Source organism: Carcharodon carcharias, chromosome 1 (assembly GCF_017639515.1).
Source record: "Carcharodon carcharias isolate sCarCar2 chromosome 1, sCarCar2.pri, whole genome shotgun sequence".
Lineage (NCBI taxonomy): Eukaryota > Metazoa > Chordata > Chondrichthyes > Lamniformes > Lamnidae > Carcharodon > Carcharodon carcharias.
The window spans coordinates 106,821,683-106,848,885 of NC_054467.1; the positions used below are offsets into that span (position 1 = coordinate 106,821,683).

At 40.7% G+C, this 27,203-nt stretch overlaps 1 protein-coding gene across 7 annotated transcripts in view; it reads left to right on the forward strand.

The window, feature by feature from the left end:
* Positions 1-27,203, forward strand: part of sec31a (SEC31 homolog A, COPII coat complex component) — a 106,526-nt gene that overhangs the window by 14,638 nt on the left and 64,685 nt on the right. For all 7 annotated transcript variants that reach the window (XM_041187518.1, XM_041187527.1, XM_041187536.1 and 4 more), the window contains exons 3-13: positions 2,786-2,909; positions 3,492-3,690; positions 4,663-4,758; positions 11,338-11,478; positions 13,652-13,794; positions 15,317-15,416; positions 17,558-17,719; positions 18,340-18,492; positions 19,351-19,578; positions 23,635-23,709; positions 23,922-23,975. In XM_041187518.1, coding sequence (XP_041043452.1) covers positions 2,786-2,909; positions 3,492-3,690; positions 4,663-4,758; positions 11,338-11,478; positions 13,652-13,794; positions 15,317-15,416; positions 17,558-17,719; positions 18,340-18,492; positions 19,351-19,578; positions 23,635-23,709; positions 23,922-23,975 — 1,475 coding nt within the window. The remainder of the gene's footprint in view (positions 1-2,785; positions 2,910-3,491; positions 3,691-4,662; positions 4,759-11,337; positions 11,479-13,651; positions 13,795-15,316; positions 15,417-17,557; positions 17,720-18,339; positions 18,493-19,350; positions 19,579-23,634; positions 23,710-23,921; positions 23,976-27,203) is intronic.

Sequence of the window (27,203 nt, forward strand, 5' to 3'; positions counted from 1 at the left end):
CTTCAGAGTGTCCTTGTAGGGCTTCCTTTGACTGCCATGAGAACGTACCCTAGACTCAAGCTCCCCATAGAAGGTTCACTTTAGTAAGTGAGTGTCAGGCATTCTGGCTACATAACCAGGCCAACTCAGATGTGACTGTCTCAATATGTGTGGATGCTCAGGTGAGCACCTTGATGTCTGGGTTTGTTCTGCTATCTGATCTTTAGAACCTCACAAAGGCAGCTCAAATGAAAATAGTTGAGCTTCTTGGCAGGATGCTGGCTCACAGCCCGAGTGTCTCATATGTGTGGAGCAGAGTGGGAAGGATTATATTGTTCTATAGACTTTCAGTTTGGTAGGCAGACTTACTCCTCTTCATTTCCAGACTGATGTTCCAGGTCTGCTGAAGGCTACACTTACTTTGACAATTCTTGCCTGTGTTTCATCATCAGTATAGACAGCTTGAGAAAGTGTGCCATTGAGATAAGTGAACTTATCCACTGTTGACAGGTTCTGGTCATGAACTGAAACTTTGGGCTCGAGATAGGGCATCCCTGGAGCAGGCTGGTCCATTACTTCAGCCCTCTTTGTGCTGATCATAAGGCTGAAGTTGTCGCATGTGTTGGAGAACAAATCCATGCTACATTGCATGTCCAGCTCTGAACCAGCAGCTACTGCACAGTTATTGGCATAAAGGAAATTGTGAAGCATGTCCTTGGAGACTTTGGTCTTTGCTTGGAGTCATCTCACATTGAGCAGCTTCCCATCTATGCGATATCTGATTTTGATGCTAGGATCACCATCATGGAAGGCATTGGAGAGCATTGTGGAGAAAAACGTGCTGGAGAGGATTGGTGCTAGCATGCAGCCCTGTTTTACTCCATTAGTGTCCACACTTTAGGAAGGACATGAAGGTTTTCTAGAGAGTACAGAAGAGTGTTACTGGAATGGCTCCAAGGATGAGAGATTGTAGTTATGTGAATGGACTGGGGATGCTGGTGTTCTGTGAACAGAGGAGGCTTGATAGAAGTGTTTAAAATCATGAAGGGCTTAAATAGAGTAAATAAAGAGGAACTATTTCCAATGACTGAAAGATTGATAACTAGAAGGCTCAGGTGGCTTTCAAAAGGGAATTGGATAAAAATTTGAAGAAAACTTGTGAAAAGTGGAAGGATTGGGCCTAACTGGATTACTCTTTGAAGGACCCAGTGCAATCTTATTGGGCTGATTGGCCTGAAAAGATACTATTCTATGACTCTGTTGTCACCTAAATCTCATTGCTCCTCCACAGCTGTTATTCTCCACCATTAAGAACGTATTTCAGATACAAAGTGGATGATCTCTCAGTTTTCCTTAGTGAACTCTACCATAGTGATTCATTGAGTTTGCTCGTCTTTAGTTTGGGTCTTAGAGTTTTGCAGCACCACAGAACGGTGGATAGATCCTGGCATTTAAATCATTGGGCGATTCCTAGGTTCTGCAGTATTATTAATGTCAATTAGAGACATGATAGGTGAAGAAGCCCTTATTAATTTCACCATGACAGGTTTCCAGATGTTAGTCATTTTGATTTATATGTTACCTTTCTCTCTGGCTCAACGTAAAACAGGAACAAATCTGGAAAACGTGACAGTAAAACACGGCAAACAGTGTGTGTAAGAAACGTATAAAATTTTATACCAGCCAGTCTCTTTGGTATTACGCAAGGGAAATCAGAGAATATGGTCATTCTCTCTGAGCAGATTCTGCTCTCTTTGCATTGCTGTTTAACCCCGCAGTGCACAGCAGGTTCCAGGCTTCTGCTACAAGTAAGGTTCTCAACCCTCCCACTTCCAGCAGGAGTCTAATGGAATGGCTGATTGCTACAGCTAGCAACTTGAGAGAAATGGCCTCTGTTAATGTGGTTTGTGCATGAGCAGTACCTTGCCTGTCATGACTTGCAACTAAGCTATGCTGTCTAAACCCTGTTGATGTTGCTAATGTTTGTAGTGTAGTGCTTCGTTGCTGATTGTGAACATGAATGTAAATCATCTTGAAACTCTGGGCTGGATTTTGTGGACCTCTGGGTATGGGTTGGCAGGCAGGGTGACTCATAAGATTGGGTGCCATGCCAGTGTTGCTGTGCTTGCTGCCTACCCAACTGCCCTTGCCCCCATCGCAATTTTACCAGTGGTGGGGAGGTTTCGGGAGGCCCGCCGGCCTGTGGGCCAATTGAGGCCTTTAAGTAGCTAATTAATGACCACTTAAGGGCCTCATCCTGCTGCCGTTGGGATTAAACCAGTGATGGGTGAGGCCCACGCCCCAAGCATCCAACCTGAACTGCTGAGTATTTTCCGCCTGTAACCATGGTATTTTCTGCAGATTGGAGAGGTCAGCAATACATGTTTGAGAACATTTGCAATATCTAATGTGAAGTACCTAGGTAAAAACTGCAACTTATTAATCTTGTAAAATCTCATATTTATGATGTGCAAAGAATTAATCATTTTCCAATTATAGGGGCTGCAGCAATTTTATAGAAACTGCATATTACTGTGAACCTGAGTGGAGGTTTGGGAGAACTGAACTATAACATCATATTCCCGACTTATTGGGAAATTGTTTTTAGTTGCTTGAAAAACTGTAGCTCATGTGTGCTCATAAACCTGATATTATCAGTCAATAACCAACATTTGGCAAAGACACATTTGATTCATGTCCAGCTACCCAAAGCCAAAGTTTATCTTGGTACTGTGCTCACAATAACTTTATTGAGAAAATATGGTTAATTGCATAATTTTTACATTCCCTCTAATTTTTGACACAGGCACCTCAGCCCAGCAGCTGGATGCTACCTTCAGCACAAATGCTTCCCTGGAGATCTTTGAGCTGGACCTGGCTGACTCCACTCTGGATATGAAATCATGTGGTATCTTTTCTTCCCCACACAGGTAAAACCAAACTACTTTTGGGTCCTGCTCAAAATGTGTTTTGCTGCATCAGTTTTGATCCCTCCACTGCATGCTGTTGGTTAACAGGGGGAGTTCCTCTCTGCTGTTGAGCTAGGTGCCTCTAGCTTGTGACAGCAGACCGATGGACTTGCCCTCCCCATGAAGGAAGGATGCTTCTTGATTCTGCCAGCATCTGAGATTTGTGGCTCTCTGTCTATCATCTACAAGATTATAACTGGAGAACTGACTGTTGCTGACTCCCTCACGCCTTCCCCCTTTTTCTTTGGGGTTCACCCCTTTCTGCTCTGCATAGATACATTTAAGAAAAACACAGAGGGGAGAAAAGAATAGAAGGATATGTAAATCGGGTTAAATGAAGAGTGATTGGAGGAGGCACCTGTGCAGTCTCAGCGTCGGCATAGATCAGATGAGCCAGATGACCTGTTTCTGTACTGTAGACTTGATGTAATGAATGAACTGGTTGCAATGACCATATCAATTCAAATCAGAAGCCAAACTGGAATATTGTTGGTCTGTTTGGCCTAGTGCTACCTTGTATACTTATTTTTATTTGTTCTCCAGGTACCATAAGCTTATTTGGGGTGCTCATGATATCACAACTGATGGCCTATCTTCTGGTGTTCTCGTTGCTGGTGGTGAAAATGGGAATATAATTCTGTACAATCCATCTGAAATTATAGCAGGAGGCGAGGATGTTGTGATTGGCCAGAATGACACTCACACTGGCCCGGTTAGAGCGCTTGATTTCAATCCATTTCAGGTGAGTTAGCAGAACGTCCAAACTATCTGCTAATTACGGATTTCAATAAAAACCTTTTCATGAAATAATTTTTTTTCTTGATCAAGGTGAGGTATGACATTACTGGGAAAAATAATCCTTGGGTCCCAAAAGTTTTCATGATTGGGGATCTTCCTCACCTCATGTCTTGGTTTGTTCTGGACTAATTGATGGAAATTGATTGCCATGATTAATCATCAGCTCCATTATTGTTGTATCATGGAACTACCAGGATGATGGAAGGCAAGGTGATGGTGCTTTGCACTTTTTCATCTAGCAAATTATAAGTTTCTACTTTTTTAGTGCAATGTTGACATAAAACACTCCCAGTTGAAGTGCAGCAGTGGCTGTGCTGCATCCCAATACATTGCTTAACTTTATAATCTCATAGGCATCCTCTGTTGCACATGCCATGATTTGTGACCTCTCTAACTAATATTGCCAAATTAGGGGGCCTGATGTGCAATGGATCTATGCCCGATAGGAATTTGGTTACAACAGATCGGTTTCGTTTCACAATTGAGTTGCCAGCAAAGAGAAGCAATTATCCACCAATCTGGGAGGGATTCAAATTTACGTTTCAAACTGGAAAGGCAATGTCCCAAGAAGTCCTGGTGGAGCCGTGCATCTTGGTGTGCCACTAGAGCATATCTGTGATACTTGCCGTTGAATAGATGCATGGAAGGTCTGGTGGGGCTGATCTGATTGGGATATGGTGGATGGGCAAAGAGGACTGAAGGTTTGTCACTTTAAAAAAAAAAACACTTTTTTGGCTGAGGGGTTGCAGGGTGCAGAATGACACTCACATTGATCTGGTTACAGCATTTGATTTCAATCCTGTTTTAACTGAGAGGATTAGTGAGATAATGCAACTGTGTAACTTGCCTTTCTCAAAATCTTTGAGATAATGTTTTTTGAACACCTAATAAGATATTAGTTGTTTCTTTTGACCAGAGTAACCTAGTAGCTTCAGGAGCCAATGAGTCTGAAATCTACATCTGGGATTTGAATAATTTTGATACTCCAATGACACCTGGAACAAAATCTCAGGTATGTTTATTAATGTTTCCTTGTATTTTATCAACATTTAATTCCTAGTAGTGTTGGGAAGTTGGTGCAAAGAACACTTCCTGCTTTCTTTTAGAATGTGAATGTAACCCACTAGCGATAATCAAAGCAGCAGGCATTAGTTATTTCAGATAGAATGAGTTCCAAGAATACTCACCCGTTTGATTTTATCTTGTTTACACATAGTAATTATTCATGATTGAAGTTTTGTTTCACTATCATCAGAAGAATTATGTATTAGCTTGTTCAACCTGCTGCTTTCAGTTGGTCTCACTATCTTAAAAAGTGCAATCTGTATTGGTACCTCTCCTTCCACAGCTCTAATATAATGCTTGAATATAGGTCACAGTGTTCTGTGGCCATCAATACTAACTTAATGAACAAACAGCTTACTGGATCTTAACTGATTTAGAATTTGGACTTTTTGGACAAATGGAGCCACACAGAGCTGCACATGTGTCCTGTTTGTTTCCTTTCAAAAAGCAATACATCATTGCAATTCATTTTTTTAAAAAAAAAACCTTGACAAGTGATTACTTCTTATCTCAAAGTGGTATTGAAAAGGAGCATGCTGTGACTTGTTAGCACTTTGAACCCTGGGCCTATCAATATCAAATACTTATATCATAGAAAATATAATGACATTCAGTTGAATTTTTGCCAAACATTTTATTGGTGATAGATTGTGAAACAATTCAGGTCATCACAATAGAGCCCAGTGCTCAACAGCTGCCCTTTTGCTGACAGAGGTTACTGGATAGAGATCAATAGTAGGGTCATTTCCCAACCCCAATTTGTCACTCCCCCCCCCCCCCCACCAAACCAATCTTTCTTCTAAGCTCACATGCTGAGGCCAGTTATTAGTTCCCTCGGTTATGATCACTTAATACAGTGCACATCAAGGATGAAACCTACACCTTTCATGATCTGCACTGTTCAGTGTCATAGCACTGAGTACGTTCACCTATGGAGCTATCATGAAACTAAAGAAAAGTACAATGTTAAACCATTATGTTGTTGACTATATTTTATCAAGAAAGGATTAGAGAAAAGTTTCTTCATATCATGCCCATTATTTTGCTTAATCAGAGTGCTTAAATTTGCCCTGACTCTGAATGTGACAGATTATTTTATTTGGGACTTTATAGTTTTTGCATGTTACTGACTGAAGTGAAATTATTGAGGTGCCATCAGTTTCTGCTGCAGTTTCATGGCCCTTGACTGCAGATTGGGACTGCTAGGTTAATATCCACTTTTTTTTTTATTGGTCAAGAACATTGTTTTTCTTTGCTCTTCAGTCTGCTGCTGATTAGACTTTGACATTGCCTTTCTCTGAGATTTTTATTTGAAGATCATCACAACATACTTCCCTTTTTTGTTTTAATCATTGTCATGAAGGCTGAACTTTACAAGATGTTTATGTTTCGAAATGTCCTTTTAGTTCCAAAGTGGAAGAGAATTCTGGAAAGAGTGTCATTGGAATTCCTGGCAAACAGTCCTGAAAAGTTCCTATGTGATCTCAGGTTGCCAAGGGGAGAGGAACTCAAATAAAAACCCATAGAGGTGTTGAGTGGCAGCTTTTAGCACCTTTCACAAGAGCTCACAAATGCGGGGAAAACTGCATGATGCTTTTAAGGGTTCAGTTTCTGATCAAAAGAAAGGGAAGGGAACAGATTAGCCTCTGGAAGATTTAGAGAACAGAGAGTCATCAAGGTGTGCCTGGCTGGTGATAATTGGATCCAGATAGATGGCATGAAACTATTTTTTGAAAGGCACTGGATATTTTGACAAGGCATGGTAGGGAGTGGTAAACCTGCTGGAGAGCTAGGAGTGAATTTGAGACTGTCCCTTTAATGCTGCATATCTGCTGGTAGCATGGCATAGAATCAAAGCATTTTGTAAGACATATTTCAGTTGCATTAGTTAATGTGAAATATACCTTTTTCTTTAGTTTGATTTATCAGTTGCTTGTTAATCATGTTACCACCAGATGAGGAGGAGTAAGCTGATTCCCTTTTATTCAGCCCCCTCGGCTGATCACAACAAATGCTTTAAAAATGATTTTCCCCATAGATACCTTTTCTGCTCTAAATGTATTTACCTTTTAAAAGGAGCCAATCAAACTAGCTTATCTTGAGTCATGGAAGGAGTAACTTTATTAATTACTAAAACTGGAGGAAAAATAATAAGAGACATAACAACACACACACACACACACACACCAGAAATAAGAAAGTTAAGAGTTCAAATAAAAGTTATAATATATGAGTAAGTCCTTTGCATGTCCGTGAGGCGTAGATTATAGAATGTTGCGGCCGTTGAATTTAGGTGATTTCCAGTTGAATTCTGGAGTTGGTTTGGTTCAGGTCTGCAGTCTTGGAAGACACAAAATTTGCTTCCAGAGAGAAAGAAATCTTACTGCTCTTTTCCAGCAGCCTCTTCATATGGCAGTTTTGTTTCTTTTCCTCCTGCTTGTTCTTCTTTCTCTGTTTTTCAGAGCCAGTTTTAAACTCATTTCTGAATATTCCCAGAAGGGAATTCAATTACCATGTCTTGAATGCCTGGTTGTAACAATTCCAGTTTTTGATCTTTCATCTCAGAAACCTTTTGACACATTTTTGAGATATAAATCAACAGGAGATGGGGTTATTTCATCCTCCATGGGGGATTTTGGTGTCTAGTGGGCTGACACTGGTTAGGTAGCGTGTCCCATTGCCTTCACTGAATTACAGTGCATTAAAAGTCCAGAACTTTGTATTTTTAATGCCTTCCTTTCAAGAATCCTTGTTTAAAGTGGGCCTTGGCATCCCCCCCCATGTGAAATTCCATGTTACAGGGCCTGCAATGCCAGAGAAGTGGTCAACTTTACAGTATCAGCCATCAGGTGACTCATGGCAGCCATTGTTTGATCATCATCTTTACTTCTATTTTTTTTGAAAACAGTTCTTCATTAAACAGTTCAATATGTCTGTGGTTAGCTGGTGAAATTGTAGGTGAGGTTGATGGCTCAGTCATCATGTCCGTTGAAATGACAATTAAGGTTTGATCTATGTTGATTTTAGTTTGTCATTACAGTAAAAATTTTAAGAAGTGAAATCTTGTCCATAAGTTTCTTTCCATTGGCGTCATGGGAATTCCTTTCTTTTAAAAAAGTTTCAGTCTCTATGGGGATCGCAACTTCATTGTATTAATTTTCACTTGTAATTTCTTAAGGAATGGCATGAAAGAACTGGAATTAATGAGTTTGTGCAAGTTTACTGTACTTTCCTTTTTAAATGTATAAACTGATAACCCATCACATCTGTACTTTTACCATAGAATCTGGATTATAAATGATACTGCTGGATTACAACACACAGTTAATTTTCATAGTTTCAGATTCCGATAAATTGCATTAGAACCTACTATAAATTATACCTTTAATAATCTATGCCTTTTGTGACTTATACTTCAGTGGAAGCAGAGTTTTGCCTCCCAGTATAAAATAAAGGCTAAGGACATATAAGAACATATAAGAAATAGGAACAGGAGTAGGCCATTTGGCCCCTCGAGCCTGCGCCGCCATTCAATAAGATCATGGCTGAGCTGTTTGTGTTTCGATTTCCACGTTCTCATCTAACCTTTGATTCGTTTGGCTAACAAGAATCTATCTACCTCTGCCTTAAAAATAGTCAATGACCCCGCCTCCACTGCCTTCTGAGGCAGAGAGTTCCAAAGCCGCACAACCGTCTGAGAGAGAAAAATTCTCCTCTTCTCTGTCCTAAAAGGGCGTCCCCTAATTTTAAAACAGTGCCCCCCTAGTTCTGGACTCACCCACAAGACCTTTCGACGTCCACCTTGTCAAGGCCGTTCAGGATCCTCTATACTTCAATCAAATCACCCCTCACTCTTCTAAATGCCCAGTGGAAATGAGCCCAGTCTGTCCAACCTTTCCTCATAAGACAACCCACTCATTCCAGGTATCAATCTAGTAATTCAAAATTATGAAATTTACTAGAGTGGTTTCAGGGATGAGGGATTTCAGTTACATGGATAGACTGGAGTTGCTGAAGTGATTCTCCTTGGAGCAGAGAAGGCTAAGAGATGGCTACTAGTGGTGTTTAAAATTATGAATTGAATAACTAGAGAAATTGTTTCCAGTGGTTGAAGGGTTTCTAACAGAGGGTATAGCTATAAGGTGATTGGCAAAAGAACCAAGGGTGATGCAAGGAAAACCATTTTTACTCAACAAGTGGTTAAGATTTGGAATGCACAGCCTGTGAATGTGGGAGATGAAGATCAAACAGTAGCCTTCGAAAAGGAATAGGATACACATTTGAAGGAGAAAAGTTACAGGAATATGGGAAAGAGTGGTAGAGGGAATTGCTCTTTGAAAGAGCTGGTAGAGTCTCAATGAGCCAAATGGCCTCATTCTCTGCTATACTATTCTATGATTCTATGTTGTATGGTCTTTGTTAACTCTAACACTAATCTAAAACATCATGAATGAAAATATGATCTTGTTAACTAATACTAAAATTGTCATTAAAACTTAATTACATATGAAGAAAGCTATTAAGCTAATTATATTATGCAACTGAAACCACACTGGCATTGGAATATATTGTGTAATATCAACCCCTAAAAGAGAAACATTCAATTTGATTCTTAAGGAGCTATGTTTAACAAATGAGGCAAGAGACAGGATCAAGTTAAAAGTAAAGCTTATGCAGATGCAAGGAAAACTGAAAATCCACCAGACTAGAAGAGTCCTGTAAGGCAACAAAGGGATGCAAAGAAAATGAGCTACAAAAAAGGAAAATGAAAAAAATTGCAAGGGATGTTGAAACTAACAGATAATTTTTTTACTAACATATTAAGATGGGGAAATGATAGAGGAATGTGGGTCCATTGAAGATGGATGCAGGTGAGACATAGTAGAAGCAGGAACAGGAGTAGGAATCTGAATTTCTTCATTTCTATAGAATTTTGGTCAGACTCCATCCAGAGAACTGTGCCCAGTTTTGGGCACTGCATCTCAGGAAGAATAGATTGACATTGGAGGGGAAGCAAAGGAAATTCACAGAAGAATAACAGGGCTTAAATAATTAAATTATGAGGACAAGTTGGTTATACTTGGTTTATATTCCCTTGACTATAGATTAGGTGGTGTGATTCAGTTGTTTAAATGTTAAAAGAATTTGCAAATCTAGATGGGTAGAAAACTACTTCCTCTGATGAAATAAGTAACGCAGGAACATAATAAAATGAGCCATTCGAGGGAGAAATCGGGAAACACTTTTTCACACGGTGTGATAGAAATAAATCCATTTACATTTCTGTGCAATTCTATAGATGTATTGTGCAAAATAATTCTCATTTCAGCTCTTTTTTGTGAGCTTTTGTGAAACAAAAGCCATCTGTTTATTTTTGTTACACAGCAAGTTACTGAAGTTGGCTGTGCACACCCTTTGTGTGATTGTAGCTTGTAGCTGTGCAGGACTTTGGATTGTGGCTTGTAGGGTTTAGCTAAACCTAAGAATATGTACAGCATGTTCTGAATGTTTTGAGGTAAAATTCTTGCATATAACTGACCATTTATAAATAACTTCAGAGAAGAAAATTAAAATTTTTCCATCATTTTGAAGATGTATTAATCAAAAGGATTAGGTGAACTCCAGAAAATGTGTTATTATTCCCAGCCAATTTGAATAGGTATGTAACAAAATGTGCACTTTGTGTGTACTGGTGCTTGCAATAGGGCTTGTGGAATGGAGATATTCCCCATTGAAGCTAGAAAGTCTTTTTGAACTAAGAGTGCCCACTCTGAGGGAGAAATCTCTTGCTTTTGTGTGTGGAAGTGCTGCACAGCCTTTAAAAAGCCTTCCCAAAGTAAGCTCTTCATCCAAGCTTTCAATCAGTTCCTCAAACTCCTTGACAAAAGCTCGACATCAGCTCCTTTTCTCTGAAATGTTTTTGTATGTGAAATATGGTGTAAAAATGCCATTTGTTGTAAGGTGGGAAATTGCTTGTTGGATTAGACATCTATTAGGGTCTTTTTCTATGTGGGAAATGTGACTGCATTTTAATTAAAAGTTGAGCATGTTGCTTGGTGGAGGGTAATCTTTGTTAGATGTCTTACACCTTTAAAGAACCCATTTACCCCTTTACGTTTGATTTGAAGTGTTCAAAAAGGCCGTCACACTTACCTTTATCTTAATTTCAGTGGGGTGAACACCTGACATTTTTATCACTGTGCCTGATACACTGATGTTCTTCAAAACCATGTGGCTCTATTGATGGTAGTTTTTCTGCCATCATAGTCACAAAACCATAGAGCATAGCACTTATGACCATAGAATTCATTCTAAACCATTGTTCCAACTGGCAACTTTCAGTTTGCCTTTTTTGTGCATCTGGAACCTCTCGCATACAGTGTTATTAACCGAAATTCTGTTCCAGATTAGTCAAATCATGCAATACCATAAAGCTTAATTAAATTGAGGTGCTGATGTTAAAAGTCACCGTATGTATCATGTATTTTTTTGATTCTCCCTGATAAATATTTATTTTATACCCTAGCCTCCTGAGAACATTAGTTGTGTTGCCTGGAACAGGCAAGTGCAGCATATTCTGGCTTCAGCTAATCCAAGTGGTCGTGCTGCTGTCTGGGACCTGCGCAAGAATGAACCGATATTGAAAGTCAGTGACCACACCAACCGTGTAAGTAGGTTTTCTGGGAAATGGGTGATGTTTGGGGCAGCATGCTGCATTGTTTAGTTGTAGTAAAGAATTTTAATATGCATTTGATATGAATTGAAATGACGCTGCCCAGCCAGAATTGTGACCTAACCCAATGGCACCCTCTTCCCCACCAATGCCTCAGTATACCTCTGCTGGCTATTCCTCTTCTATTATGGCCACTGCTACCCAAACATGATGTTCCTGCAGCATGTAACATTATTATACCAATACGCACAGTTAAACCAACAGACGCACTGAATTGGTAGACTCCTGGGAATGTGGTGTAGACAGATTGTGTTGCTAATGCTCCAACATTTAATTCAGTGTAACATCTTTGGAAAAGAAAGCTTCCCGGGCATTGCTGCATGCTCAGATAGGATTTTACAATCTCTTCTTGCCTCAACAGAAACAGAATCCTGTATAATTATTTTCAGTATTTGTATATCAGAGTTTTTTCTTTCTTTCGTTTCTGGGATATGAGCATCGCTAACAAGGCCAGCATTTATTGCCCATCCCTTGTTGCCCTTGAGCAGGTAGTGGTGGGCTATCTTCTTGAACTGCTGCAATTGATCTGGTGTAGGTACACCCACAGTGATGTTAGGAAGGGAGGTTCAGGATTTGGGCCCAACAACAGTGAAAGAATGGCGATGTAGTTCCAAGTCAGGGTGGTGAGTGACTTGGAGGGAAACTTGCAGGTGGTGGCGTTCCCTTGCACTGGTTGCTGTTGTCCTTCTAGGTGGTAGAAATCGCAGGTTTAGAAAATGCTGTCGAAGGAGCCTTGGCGAATCGCCGTAGTGCACCGTGTACTGCTGCCACTGCATTGGTGGTCAAGGGAATGAATGTTTAAGGTGATGGGTGGGGTTCTGATCAAGTCGATTGCTTTGTCCTGTACCATTTTCAGATTCTTGTGTATTGTTGGAGCTGCACTCATCCAGTAATTTTTCAAATCTGCACTACCCCGAGGACCTCACTTGCAACTGTGCACGTCCTGAAAATTCACCCCATGTTATTATAGAATGTTAGAATGATTGAAGCACAAGAGGAGGACATTTGTCCCGTTGTGTCTGTGCTGGCTTTCTGCAAGAGTGTGTCGGTAGTCCCACTCCCCTGCCTTCCCTGTAGCATTGCAATTTTTTTTTCTCTTCAAGTGCATATCAATTCCTTTTTGAAAGCCCCAATTGAATCTGCCTCCACCACACTCTCAGGCTGTGCATTCCAGATCCTAACCATTCGCTGTGTATTAAAAAAAATGTTTTCCCTTGTGTCTCCATTGGTTCTTTTGCCATTCACCTTAAATTGTTGTCCTCTGTTTTAATGGATGGAGATCATGGCATGCCTGCAGTTTTCTGATATATGACTGGTGGGCAATGTTCCCCATCAGAAAATCAACCCTGATACACCCATTAATTAGTGTTATAATAACTGCGAGTTGTTTTCTGGTGGTGTTGTGTGTGGTAGATATGAGAATGTGATTACTCTCATACCTGTGTTTAATGTCCTTTTGTTGCTGTTTCTCTCCCTCTCCCCTTCTGTTCCTGGCTTTCTCGTTTCTTTTTTTTTGCTTCTCTGTCTTCTTTCCTTTCAGGTGGGTGGTGTGACAGGGAAAGGAGCTATCCAACATTTAATTTTTACTGGTGGGGGTTGTAAAGAAATCCTGGACATCAGCAGCTCTCCAAATTGCTAATGCCTTTGCCACTCTGTCACTCCATTACATCCCCTTCTTTCACCGCTCTACTGTCCTTTCTCCTTCCTCCCATTGCCTCACTTTCAACATTAGCCCTGCCTCTTCCTGTTTAACTACCTGCTCAACCCTTTTCACTCACTAACCAACCTTGCTCAAGGTAGCTGTTGAGTGCCCAGAAGCCCCATTAACCAGTTCCATCCTCCCCAATCATATTTTCCTATTCCGTTTCTTCAAAGAAGATATGTATGCTTTAAAAGTTCAACTTTTTAAAGAAGGAATCAAAATAGAATGTGGGAAAAAAAAGCCTGTTTTCCCTCTTTGTCTTATAATCTACTAGTCTCCCCTTTCTCGCTCGCCCTCTCTTCTGCACTCTCCTCCCCAGCTGTTTTGTTTTATCTATGAGCAGTGCCATTAGGAACCTACTAGCATTTATATACTATTACTCAAGTGCTCTGTTCCTTCTGGCAGATGCACTGTTCTGGACTCGCCTGGCATCCTGATATTGCCACACAGATGGCCGTTGCCTCAGAGGATGATCGAATGCCTGTGATTCAGATGTGGGACCTTAGGTTTGCAACATCTCCCTTGCGAGTGCTGGAAAACCACACAAGGTAGAGTTAATACCAGAGAGAGACATGTTGGATTGTCATCATTAAATTGTTTTTTAAAATATTGATTTAGTGAGGTTCTAATTCCTTTTCTTAATATCTATAATCCATTAAACCTTTTCCGAAACTCTGGTAGTTAATAAAGCAGCAATGAAATTACATAATTCATTTTTAAAAATGATTTATTCATGAACTTGGACGTCGTTGGCTAGGCCGGCATTTATTACCCATCCTTTATTGCCCTTGAGAAGGTGGTGGTGAGCTGCCTTCTTGAACTGTTGCAATCCATGTAGTATAAGTACACCCACAGTGCTTTTAGGATGCTACTTCCAGGATTTTGACCCAGCAGCCGTTAAGGAATGGCAATTATAGTTCCCAGTAAGCATGGTGTGTGGCTTAGAGGGGGAACTTCCAGGTGGTGGTGTTCCCATGCAATTGCTGCTCTTGTCCTTCTAGGTGGTAGAGGTCATGGGTTTGGAAGGCGCTGTTGAAGGAGCCCTGGTGAGTTTCTTTCGCGGAGTTTTTTCTTCATTGGTTCCAAGATTGTTTGTATCTTAAAATGCTTGTGCACCACAAATTGCTCCCCTTCATGCACTAGCATGCCTTCTTCGCCAGGTTTGTCATCCTGACTTTTTATGTGAATAAAACGACCAATGTTCTCAGTGTGTCATCATAGAATGGCCATCTACACGATGCTTCTCTATCCTGGACAGCTCTCAGTTTCTTATTTCTGCCTCAGCCAATCATTGTCAGATCTTCAAAGTGTGACTTTGGATCAGTTGGCAACATTTTTGCTTCTGAGTCAAAATAACAAGTGTTCAAGTCCCACTCTTGGACTTGAGCACATAATGCAGGCTGATATTTCAGTGCAACATTGAGAGCACATTTGTTGTCTGAACTGCTACCTTTTGGATGAAATACTAAACTGAATCTCTCGCTGCCTATTAAGCTGGATGTAAAAGATTCCATGGCACTATTTGAAGAAAGGTGGAGTTCTCCTGATGCCCTCCACCAGAAAACTGATTAATTGATCATTCACCTTGTCCCTGTTGGTGGGACCTTGCTGTGCACAAAATGGCTGTTGTGTTTGCTGATGTCACAGCATTTGCTTTTGAATCTTTAGAAGTTCTCCTCAACTTCCTTCAGGTCATTTCACTGCACTGTATAAACCTTATAAAAGGATAATAATTCCAATACTGTTGAAGATCCTTCACTGTTGATATTATATGAGCATCTGTTGGATTTGGCTGTGAAGGCACTGTGGTTAAATAGCGCCCTGATACTCGAGTCTGGATTATCCAATTGATACGTTAATGCTGGCGATAGTGAGGTCTGAGGAAGTCGCTAGCACTGGAATAAGCATAACCTGGCAAGAGGCAGGATTTTCAGAAAGACGGGAATAACATTCGGGGGTGGGGGGGGGTGGTTATTCCTTTTTAACAAAATAAAGTCCTGAAGCTTTCATTTAAATTTAGGGAGAATTAAATGCTGCTCCTTCATTTTGTAAATTGAATGTGTTTTGCAGAGGAATTTTAGCCATTGCCTGGAGCCTGGCAGACCCAGAGCTGCTACTGAGTTGTGGGAAGGACAATCGCATGCTTTGCTGGAACCCCAACACTGCGGAAGTAAGCAAACATATATAAAAAAAAATACACCAGCTTTGCACTGGATTAGGTGCACAGCTGCATTTAACTTTGTATAGGTTGAAAATTTTAGAAGTCTTCTCACACAAATGAGCCAAACATTAAAATTCATGCCTGTCTATTGAGTATCCCAATTTGTACAGCAGCAACTTGCACTTGGAAAGCTGCTTTAACATAGTAATATGTCCCAAGGTGCTTTGCAGGAGTGTTAGAAACAAAACTTTGACACAGCCTACATTAGAAAGTATTAGGCTAGATGACCAAAAGCTTGGTCAAAGAGATAAGTTTTAAGGAGAGTCTCAAAGGAGGAAGGGAGGTTTAGAGAGGGAATTCTTGAGCTTGGGGCCATGGGAGTTGAAGGCATGGCAATTTAACTTGGGAATGCTTGAGGCCAGGATTGGAGGAAAGCAGTTATCTTGGAAGGGTTGTAGGACTGGAGGAGAATATGGGGGGATTTAAAATGAAGAGTGAGAAGTTTAAAATTGTGTTGTGGCGTACAGTGTGGGTCAGCGGGCACAGGTGCGACAGCTGAATGGGACTTGAGTGAGTTAGGACACAAACAGCAGAGTTGTGGATGAGCTCAAGCCTATGCAGGGTAGAAGATGTGTTGGAATAGCCAAACCTAGAGTTAACAAAGGCACAGATTAGTGACAGATGAGCTGAGGCAGAGCAGTATCTGCCGATGTTATGAGCATGGAAATAGGCAGTCTTAAAGATGGTGTGGGTGTGTAGTTGGAAGCTCACCTCAGGGTCACATATGACCCCAAGATTGCCAGCACTCTGGCTCAACCTCAGACAGTTGCCAGGAAGAAAGGATGGAATCGATGGCTAGGGAACAGAGTTTCTGGCTGGGGCAAAGGAAAATGACTTTCCTGCAATTTAATTGAGGAAATTTCTGCTCATCCAGTACTTAATGTTGGATAAGCAACCCTATAATTCAGAGACAGCATGGGGGTTGAAAGAACCCCTAGTAGTGAGGTCGAACTGGGTGTCACGGGTGAACATGTGGAAACTGATACTATGTTTTCGGATGATGTTGACAAGGGGCAGCATGCAGAAGAGAAATAGGAGGTGACAATGATAGACCCTTGAGGGACACCAAGAGGTAACAGAGCAGGAAGAGAAGCCTTTGCAAGTGATTCTCTGGCTGTGATTAGATGGATATGATTGGAATCAGGTGAGAGCAGTCCCAACCAGCTCAGCAATGATGGAGAGACACTGGGGAGGATGGTATGGTCACCCATGTCAAAGGCTGCAGGGCAGGTCGCGAAGGATGAGGAGGAATAGTTTACCTTTATCACAGCCACATAGGATGTGTGACTTTTGTGAAGTTATTTGTGACTTTAAGAGCCATTTTTGTACTGTAGCAGGGCAGAAACCTGATGGAGGGCATCAATTAAAGTTCCTACGAACATTGGAAAGCACCCGTTGGACATCACGTTTACGGTGTTATCATTAGTCTTGTGGTAATGGAGCAGCTACCTTTTGCCATTTTGTATTAAGTTAATACTTGATAGTGATTTGGAAACATGAAGGGGAAATCTCAGCTGTCTCCTCTTTTATGTAATGGGCTTCCATAGAGGAGATGTGTAGGTGAATATAATCACAAAACTACAAAAACATATTTCAGGCAAGAATATGAGTCTTTGAAGAAAATGAAGCTGAACCATTTGGCCCATTGTGTGATTCTTTCATCGGTGATGCGAAATGTACTGCGGCATTGATTCCATCATGCCCATTCAATTACCTAAGCAAAAATCCTATGTTAATATTCCCTGATCCCTAAATGATATCAAGCAGTGCCCAGAACCCTTATTCCTCTACTGTTCAGACCCAGTCAATTTCCTACCCTCACCCTTGCTCACAGAAAACATGGTGTCCATGGCGAATCCTATTGCCATAGCACATGATTAACTCTGTACCAATAGGAATGGTTGATCATATTGATATAGCTGATGGCACATTCCTGCACAAAAACCTTCTGCTTTCGTATTACAAATTCAAATTCAGTTTCAGTTAAATTCAGTATTAAAGTTATATGTATGACTTGACTCAAATCATGTATTATCCATTTTAATTATTAGTTTCTGCTTAATTGTTTTCCTGTTCTTGACTGTTACCAGGTGGTTTATGAGTTACCTACAGCCACACAATGGTGCTTTGATATTCAGTGGTGCCCCAGGAATCCTGCTGTCCTCTCTGCAGCCGCATTCGATGGCCACATCAGCATCTACTCCCTCATGGGTGGGAATCTCGATGCACAAAGGCAGCGACAGGTTGACAATGTAAATAAATCTTTTATGAAGCTGGTGGTGATTTATCCTTTTTCATGTGTATTTTGTCACTATATTCTTGCTGCTCTGGTTCCTTCACTGTCTCTAATAAGAGATGCCTTTACGTAATTTCAGCATATGCGCCAATAGGTTCAGGAGGAACATCAATACTTAAATGGCAAATGTTGCAGCACCAAAGTCTAGCTTACAGTATTAAACTATCACACGTGCTCACCCCTTGGTGTTGAAGAAATCAGGAGATCCTTCGTAGGGCTCTCAGAGAAATGTTGTAAGGGATGAGAGGAGTGGAAGAGAGAAACTGCTGGGGTTGTAATTGTGCTGATGATGAGCACAATGAGCTGTTGATTAAGTAGGGCGTGCTTTTCAAAGACATCAAAAATTATAAGTGGGGGGACATGACGACGAGGAAAAAAGTTGCCCCCAGGATCAGTGTCTATGACCAACTTGCTCTTGAGTCTCTGTTAGAACTCTTCTGAAAGCAATGAGTGTGACAAATCAAATATTTGCCATTTTCAACAATGGCCTTAGTGCAAGCGTATATCTGAATTCTGAAGTGATGCCTCCTTGCCCTGTCACCAATTATCTACAAATGCTACACTTTTTTTTGACAGATTTCATCCTCCTTTGGGAATTTGGATCCATTTGGTACTGGACAAACCCTTCCTCCGTTGCAGCTCCCTCAGTCGATAGCACAACCAAGTGCTGTGCTGCCTCTTAAAAAACCACCCAAGTGGATCCGCCGCCCTGTCGGAGCTACATTTGCTGTAAGCTTTGAAATCTTGGTAATCTAGATAAAAATAAATAATTTAGAAAATCACAAGGTTTCTTTTTTTCCACATTTACCTGCCCCCTGCTTTCTCTCCTCTTCAGAAGGTGATTGTTCATCAGAGTGTGAATCTACATCTGATTGCACCATCTCTGTGCCTTACACAAATATCTATTCATCTTATGGGAAACTAAGACAGCGAGTGCTGACAGGGTATTTGATTACAGGAGCTGTCACAGCAAGGCTGCTAATGTCTTCATCTGACATCCTAATGCACATTTACTGTAGGAGTAACTGGATAGTGCTTGAGAGCAAGATTCTCAGCTAAATTTGCATACCCAGCCCAGGAAGACTGAGGTCATTTGTGGTGCTTTCACCGTTCACCATATTGACATCAGCTTGCCTCAGATCACTGTTTGAATCTCAGGTACACTCGGCAGGAGAATCCGAGTGCCATATCCAACAGGATATTCAGAAGCGGTGGAAGTAACATTATTGCAATTTCCCTCCGTGTGCAGTTTTGTGTCACAAAGTTGCAGTGAATTCTTGGTTTCCATTTATTTATTTTTCTCCCATCTTTGTTACAAGGAAATACCTGACCTTCACCTCTCCTTTGATGGCATGGCTGAGGTTTACTGCCCACTTCCCATCAATCTGTGTTTGAATGCTTGTAAGCTAGTGCAATGATTTTTTTTTTATTATTGTAATTTTAGTATTTAGTTTAAATTGATTAATATGACACATGCTTGACATTACTCTAATATGAATTTAACTGCTGGACTGTTTTTCTTTTCCCCCTCTTTCTCCACTGTTTATTTGTTTTGTGTGTTACTTTTTGCCAAATTTCATGGCAAAGTTTGGAGGAAAGCTGGTCTCATTTCAGAACGTGAAGCCCCAACCTCAGCAGCAGCAGGAAGTTCCTTTCCAAGTGTTCGTCAGTCAAGTTGTCACAGAATCGGAACTCCTGAACCGTTCCAATGAGCTGCAGTCAACTATACATTCAGGTGGCTTTGTGGAGTACTGTCGGTCGAAAGTAAATGCTGCCCACACAGACTTCGAGAGGAGCGTTTGGGGGTTCTTAAAGGTATGGTGAAATGATGATAGAGTGAATTGTTAAGACTTTTCATAGAACCGTAGAACGGTTACAGTACAGAAGCAGGCCATTTGGCCTGTCACATCTATGTCAGCTCTCTGCAAGAGCAACTCACTTCATCCCACTTCCTTGTCTTTTCCTTTTAGGCCTGCATTTCCTTTTCTTCAGGTAGTTATCCAATTCCCTTTTGAAGGAGTCGTATGGACTCGAAACATTAACTGTATTCCTCTCCACAGATGCTGTCAGACCTGCTGAGTTTTTCCAGCTATTTTTGTTTCTGTCCCTTTTGAAGGCCTCAATTGAATCTCTACCACATCCTTAGAGGCAGTGTTTTCTAGATCCTAATTGCTCGCTGTGTACAAAATTTTTTCTTCATGTTGCTATAGATATAGTTGATCCATTGATGGTTATCTTTCAAAATTCTATAGATTCTGGAAAGGTTCCTGCAGACTGGAAATTAGCATATGTAACCCCACTATTTAAGAAGTGAGGGAGAGATAAAACAGAAAAGTACAGACCTGTTAATTTGATGTCAGTTGGAGAGAAATGTTAGAATCTATTATGAAGAATGTGATAACTGGGCACTTAGAAAATAATGATATGACTGGACAGAGCCAACATGGATTTATGAAAGGAAAATCATGTTTGACAAATTTGTTGGAATTTTTTGAGATATAATTAGCAGAAAAAATAAGGGGAAATGAGTGAATGTGGTGTATCTGGATTTTCAGAAGGCTTTTGAAAAGGTCCCAAATAAGAGGTTAGCTAACAAAATTAGAGCACATGGGATTGTACCAGTGTGGATTGAGAATTGGTTAACAGACAAAAAACAGAGAGTAGGAATAAATGGGTCATTCTCAGAATGGCAGGATGTTACTAGTGAGATAGTGTAAGGATCAGTGCTAGGCCCACAGCTGTTTACAATCCATATAAATGATTTGGACCTGGGGACCAAATGTAATATTTCCAAACTTGCTGATGACACAAAACTGGGTGGGAATGTGCGTTGTGAGGAAGATGCAAGGAGACTTCAAAGAGATTTGGACAGGCCAAGGGAATAGGCAAGAACTTGGCAGATGGAATATAGTGTGAATAAGTGTGAAATTATCCACTTTGGTAGAAAAAGTAGAAAGACAGAGTATTTCTTAAATGATGAGAGGTTGGGAAGTGTTAGTGTCCAAAGGGACCTGGGTGTCCTTGTTCATGAGTCACTAAAAGCTAACATGCAATTTGGAAGGCAAATAGTGTGTTGGCCTCACTGCAAGGGGATTTGAGTACAGAAGTAAAGATGTCTTGCTCAATTTTGTAGAGCCTTGGTGAGACCTGTGTACAGTTTTGGTCTCCTTATCTAAGGAATGATATACTTCTCATAGAGGAAGCACAACGGAGGTTCACTAGGCTAATCCTTGTAGTGGCGGGATTGTCTTATGAAGACAGATCGAGGAAATTGGACCTGGATTCTCTAGGGTTTTGAAGAATGAGAGGTGATCCCATTGAAACTTACAAAATTCTTACAGGATGTGACAGGGTGGATGTAGGTAAGACGCTTCCCCTGGCTGGTGAGTCTGGAACCAGGGGAGACAGTCTCAGAATAAAGCGTAGGCCATTTAAGATTGAGGTGAGGAGAAACTTCTTCACTCAGAGGGTAGTGAGTCTTTGGAATTCTCTACCCCAGGGAGCTGTGGAAGCTGAACCATTGAGCATGTTCAAGGCAGAAATCGATAGGTTTCTGGATATTAATGACATCGGGGGATGTGGGGATATTGGGGAAAAATTACAGAGGTTGATGATCAGCCATGATTTGATAGAATGGCAGAGCAGGCTCAATGGGCCTTCTGCTCCTATGTTCCTAATTGGTTTTGGCTTCAGGCTGCATGAAATGATCATTGGTTTTCACATTCATTTTTACCTGCTTTAACTTTTTTTGTTTTCAGATTTTTTTGAAACAATTGTTTCTTTACTTGAAGGCTGTAAATTATCTTTTGAAGAATCCTTTGATTTCAATAAAAATGTTTAGCCATTTCAAGAGTCAATCTGCTAAAATCTTCTCTGATTGCCTGTAAAGTTTCAAGAAGCCTCCCATCTGCTGCTTACTTTCAGAGCTGATTTATTGTTGCCTCTTAGAAATCTATCCAAAAGTAGTTGTAATATTTGTTTTCTTAACCTGTCTTCTCAGCTCAATGACCTTGTGTCCTTCTGTCATTTTTGTTGGTTCTAAACTTTGTTGAGGTCCTGCTGATCACAGCTGTATGGTTTCACTAAAATATTATCGAGCGCCAGTGTCATTTCCCTCTTTTCCACTATTTCCTAATTTCTTCTTCAGGCTACATTGACCTTTTACTGGACTGTCACTAGTTATCCTCCTGTATTTCTTCACTCTTCATGTGTGAGCCTAGAGATTGTCAGCAGACTATTCAACAGCAGAATAATCACAACTGAATCTGATTTCACCCAATGCCAAAATACATGTACATCCTCCAGCCATTATCATTTAGCAATTAAGGGCAAGAACCCTGGCAGAATATACATTCGTTAACACAGGGACGCTGTGGGTAATTACAACAATGCAATGGCCATCCTGGGGGTTGCATAATTCAGCACAAAGTAGGTGTCGAATCTGTAACATTCTAGGCTTTGCCATTTATTGACCAGCTGAATAAATGGTGATCTTTAGATGTTGTCTGGATCCATTTATATACACTAATGTTTTATGTAGTTCAGCAATAGCTGCCAAGCACCATAATAAAACTGAGTGTTTGGCCAAGCTTTAGACCAGTGGAGAAACATAATACAGTGTGTTTGGAATGCTTTATAAGAACTAGTTTGCCCAGGCATGCACAGACATCTGTGACATGTATCTACTGTTACAACCAATCCTTCAGAGTTGGAGCCTCCAACTACTGTCTACTACCTGTCAAGGTGAGGTCTGGTCACCCCTGTCTACATAAATAGGCGTCTGGGTGACAGCAGATAGATACTGAGCATCTCTTGAACGTCTCAACCTGCCGGACATCCTAGTAGCTGTCTTGTTCTCTCCAGCACCTCTGAGAGGGATTTTCCATTGGTGGCAGTAATGCTGTTACAGACAGAAAAAAACAATTGTCAGAAAGCCTAATGACAGCTTATATGCCAGGAGAGACATAAGTATGAAAACTAATCTGAAATGGTTTTAAATTGCCAAAACAATCTATGTGGCCCTTTTGCTTAGGCACCTAGCAATTCTGGATAGCTAGTTACAATGGCGGTTAATTTCATTTGCCATAAACACAGCATTAAGGCTGGGAAAAAATGTGGATATGTCAGAATGGCACTCTTGTATCATTTAGATAAAATGGAACTGTTTCAAGCTTATGCTTCCTCTGCTCATTTTGGTCTGCAGGAAATTTGGTTCATATCCAAATGGCCCATCACCACTTTTAGCAAAATTAGGGATGGGCAATAAGTGCTGGCCTTGCCAGTAATGTTCACCTTCCAAGAACAAAGATAAAAGTAAGGAGACTCATGTGGAGCATAATCACCAGCGTGGGCCTCATAGGCTGAAGGCCTGTTTTGAGCTGTGCATTTTATGTAATTGTATGTAAATGGTTGTAATTTGAATATTGGAACAGTGGCAAGAATAAGCCATGAGCAAAACATGGAACAAATGCTTGTTAGAATGTGCAGAGTTACAGAGAGAAGGCAGGAGGAAGGCACTAAGTGAATTGTTCATTTGGTGTAGACACGATGGGCTGAAAGGTCTCCTGTGCTGTAACAATTCTGTGTTTTTATACAGGCTGGTATTACAGGTCTTTGTCACTTTTCCTTATTCTTATACTTCATTAGCTGGTGCATTGGTTGGGTTTGGTCCCCTCTCATTCTTGCTGATTTGCAGACTGACCCTTCCAACATTTTCTGTTTTGAATCCAACATTTGTAGCCATTCTTTTGATCTCCACTATTAAATTTTTCAGGGGTTATAGAAAACATAATTCAGCACTGATACTTCAATCAGCTCATTTGGTTTATCTCTCAGACCCATTATATTGATTTTTCCTTCTTATTTTCACAGGTGAACTTTGAGAAAGATCATCGCAATAAATACTTGGAGCTTTTAGGGTACAAACAAGACGAGCTTGCAGAGAAGGTAGGTAGAAGATTTCCTGGTGATATCTGAGTGATAAAAAGAAATAAACTGTAATTTATTCAAATTATCCATTCGATCTGTTAGAGAAATTATTATTTGGTAACATGATACTTGGGAGGGAGGAGGATGAAAACAATACAGAATTGTAACTGAGGGAATACTTTCTTTGGGCCAGCACAGATAACTTAAATATTTGTACATTTCTGCTTTAGATTGCAACAGCACTACAAAGTGGAACAGACAAGATTAGGCTTCCAGCATATCAGGTACAGACAATACAATGCAAACAAAATGTAGCACAGATTTCTGCCATCTGAGGCTGTGAAATTGGAAAAATAATTGCCCTTTAATACTGTGCATGAATGTTTTTATATGAAAGATTATTAATAGAATGCTACTGTCATTTTTTGCAATTTAAGTTTACAGTTCGGGTGAAGGTCATTTAGCCCACTGTGTCTGTGCCAACTCTTTGCAAGAAGAAATCAAAATTAATCTCATTGTTCTATTTTCGCATAGCCCTGTATCTTTCTGTGCTTGAAAGATTTATCTAACCTTGTCTTAAAAGATACATCAATCATTACCAGCAGCAATGCATTAAAATAAAGCATTTATGTAATGTTTTTCAAGACCAAAGTCTCAAAGTGCTGTAAAGTTAGTGAATTACTTTTGAAGTGTTGTCAGTCATATGTAGGAAATGCAGCAGTCAATGTGCAAGATCTTAAAAACAGCAGTGTGGTAATGACCAGGTAACCTGCTTTTGTGATGTTGAGGAATAGATAGATTTTGGCAAGGCTACTGGGGATAACTTTCCTGCTATTCTTCAAAATAGTGCCATGGCATATTTTATGCTCACCTGTGATTCAGGCAAGGCTTCTGATTAAAGCCTTATTTGAAATACGGCACCTCCAACAGTGCAGAACTCCCTCAGCATTGTATCAGAGTGTTAACCTAGATTTTGAAGAAGACAAAGTGACAATTACAGCATGTAAAATTTTGCTCCGTAAAGAGCAGTTGTTACCTTAAAGGAGTTCCTTCGATGAAATGATAGGCTTCAATGTTTTGGGCAGCATATTCTGCATGTTGTCTGGAGGAATGACTAGAACAGGCGAAAGAGATAGTTACATATAGTGGAGAATGGAAATATGGGCGGGATCTTACTGCTGATTGGTTGGACTGCTACAAGTTAACATTCATGCAGCTGATTGGTCGACTGCAGATGGATTGTAATGTGTCTCTTGACTAAGGGTAACCAGATGTCACTGACGAGAAGGCTGCTGTCTTGGACGACGGTGTGGTGTTTGTAGCCCTCCATAGACTCCCTGACGTACCTTGTAGGCAAGTATGTGATGGATAAGGTAAGTTTAGAGTTAGACCACTGGATGTGGTGGTTATTAAGTTGAGCATCTTTGTCAATAGCCGATTTGTCCCATTCACTGTGTTTGAAGTAGGTTTGATGTTCCTTGAGTCTAATATGTAGGTTGTGGCTTTTTTCCCCTGACATAGACAAGTCCGCAATCACACGGTATGCTGTGAATTCCTGGTTTATTTTAAGATGTTTCTTGTCTTTGTGGGTATGAAGAATGAAGTGGAGCTTCTTAGATGACCTGTGTTGCACTTCAATATCCTTTGACTTGTGATTACGTTGTACTCTGTGTGAGGTGGAACCGATGTACAGGAGGCTGACTCTTGCATTAGTGGAAGTAGTTGTTACAGAGTGAGTAACAGGCAGGTGTATCTTAACCTTGTGTGAAGGGAATCCATTGAGCTGAAGTGTATACTTAATGGGGTGAAGTTCTTGTTGTAGACTTTTTTAGTCACTGATGGTATAGGTTCTTCTAATGAGGGCTCTGGAAACTGATTGGAGGGATGATGGAAAAATCGGTAGGTCAGTATCTGTCAGTTTTTTTTATTCATTCGTGTGATCTGGGTATCGCTGCCTAAGCCAGCATTTATTGCCCATCCCTAATTGCCCTTGCTTAGAGGGCATTTAAGAGTCAACCACATTGCTGTGGGTCTGGAGTCACGTGTAGGCCATACCAGGTAAGGACGACAAATTTCCTGCTCTAAAGGACATTAGTGAACCAGATGGGTTTTTGCAACAATCGGCAATTGTTTCATGGTCATCCTCAGATTTTTATTGCATGCAAATTTCACCATCTGCCATGGTGGGATTCGAAGCCTGGACCCAAAAGCATTACCCTGGGCCTCTGGAATACTAGTCCAGTGACAATACCACTATGCCATTGCCTCGCCTGAGTGTGAGTGGGCTTATGATAGACTTGATGTAATGGTAAAAACAAAAAACTGCGGATGCTGGCTGTCGAAGGGTCATGAGGACTCGAAACGTCAACTCTTTTCTTCTCCGCCGATGCTGCCAGACCTGCTGAGTTTTTCCAGGTAATTCTGTTTTTGATGTAATGGTATGCCACTTTGAGGCTTGCTCCTGAGAACATTGAGAAATGGTATAGAAAGTTGTGGTCCCATCTCCATGGTAAAAGTAATTTTTATATTTATTCTTTCACGGGATGTGGATGTCACTGACTAGGCCAGCATTTATTGCCCATCCCTAATTGCCCTTGAGATGGTGGTGGTGAGTCATCTTTGAATTGCTGCAGTTCATGTGCTGTAGGTGCACCCACAGTGCTGTTAGGGAGGGAGTTCCAGGATTTTGACCAGGCAACAATGAAAAAACAACAATATATTTCCAAGTCAGGATGGTGTGTGGCTTGGACAGGAGCTTGCAAGTGGTGGTGTTTTCATGCATCTGTTGCCCTTGTCCTTCTAGGTGGTGGAGGTCGCGGGTTTGGAAGGTGCTGTTGAAGGAGTCTTGGTGAATTGCTGCAGTGCATTTTAAATATACAAACGTTGATTGTTAAGATATTGTGGGAAATTATAAAGTTGTGCCGCAAAAGTGTCATTGACATATTTTATGTTTAAGGACTAGCTGATTGAAGTGCTATTTGTTTAGTCCCTTCCATAAAGATGTTAGCGACGATTGATGATAGTGGAGATCGCATGGCAAAGCCATTTGTTTGTTTGAAATAGGAACCTTGCCATTGAATCAATATTGAGTTTGGGCATGTCAGTAGAAATTTGTAAATTTTATTGGTGACATTGCAGCCCCGTTGGTTAAGGAGCAATCTTCCAAATGTTGTTTGACAAGATAAGTTTCTGGGACAGGCACATTGACTTGTCGTCAAAATTGACCATTGTGTCTGACGAGTTGATTGTGGTACCGACCAATCAGCAGCAAGAGTGTTAAAATGAACTGACCTATCTCAAACACAGTAGCCTGACCATCAGCAGTAAGACCCCACCCATATTCCCATCCTCTACCATATATAACTGCCTCTTTCACCTGTTCCAGTCATTACTCCGCACAGAGTACACTGCCCAGAACGTTAAGGCCAATCAGTTCTTCCAAGGAACTCTTAAGGTAACAACTGCTCTTTTCAGAGTAAAATTTTACACGGTGAAACTTTAAATTTGCCTTC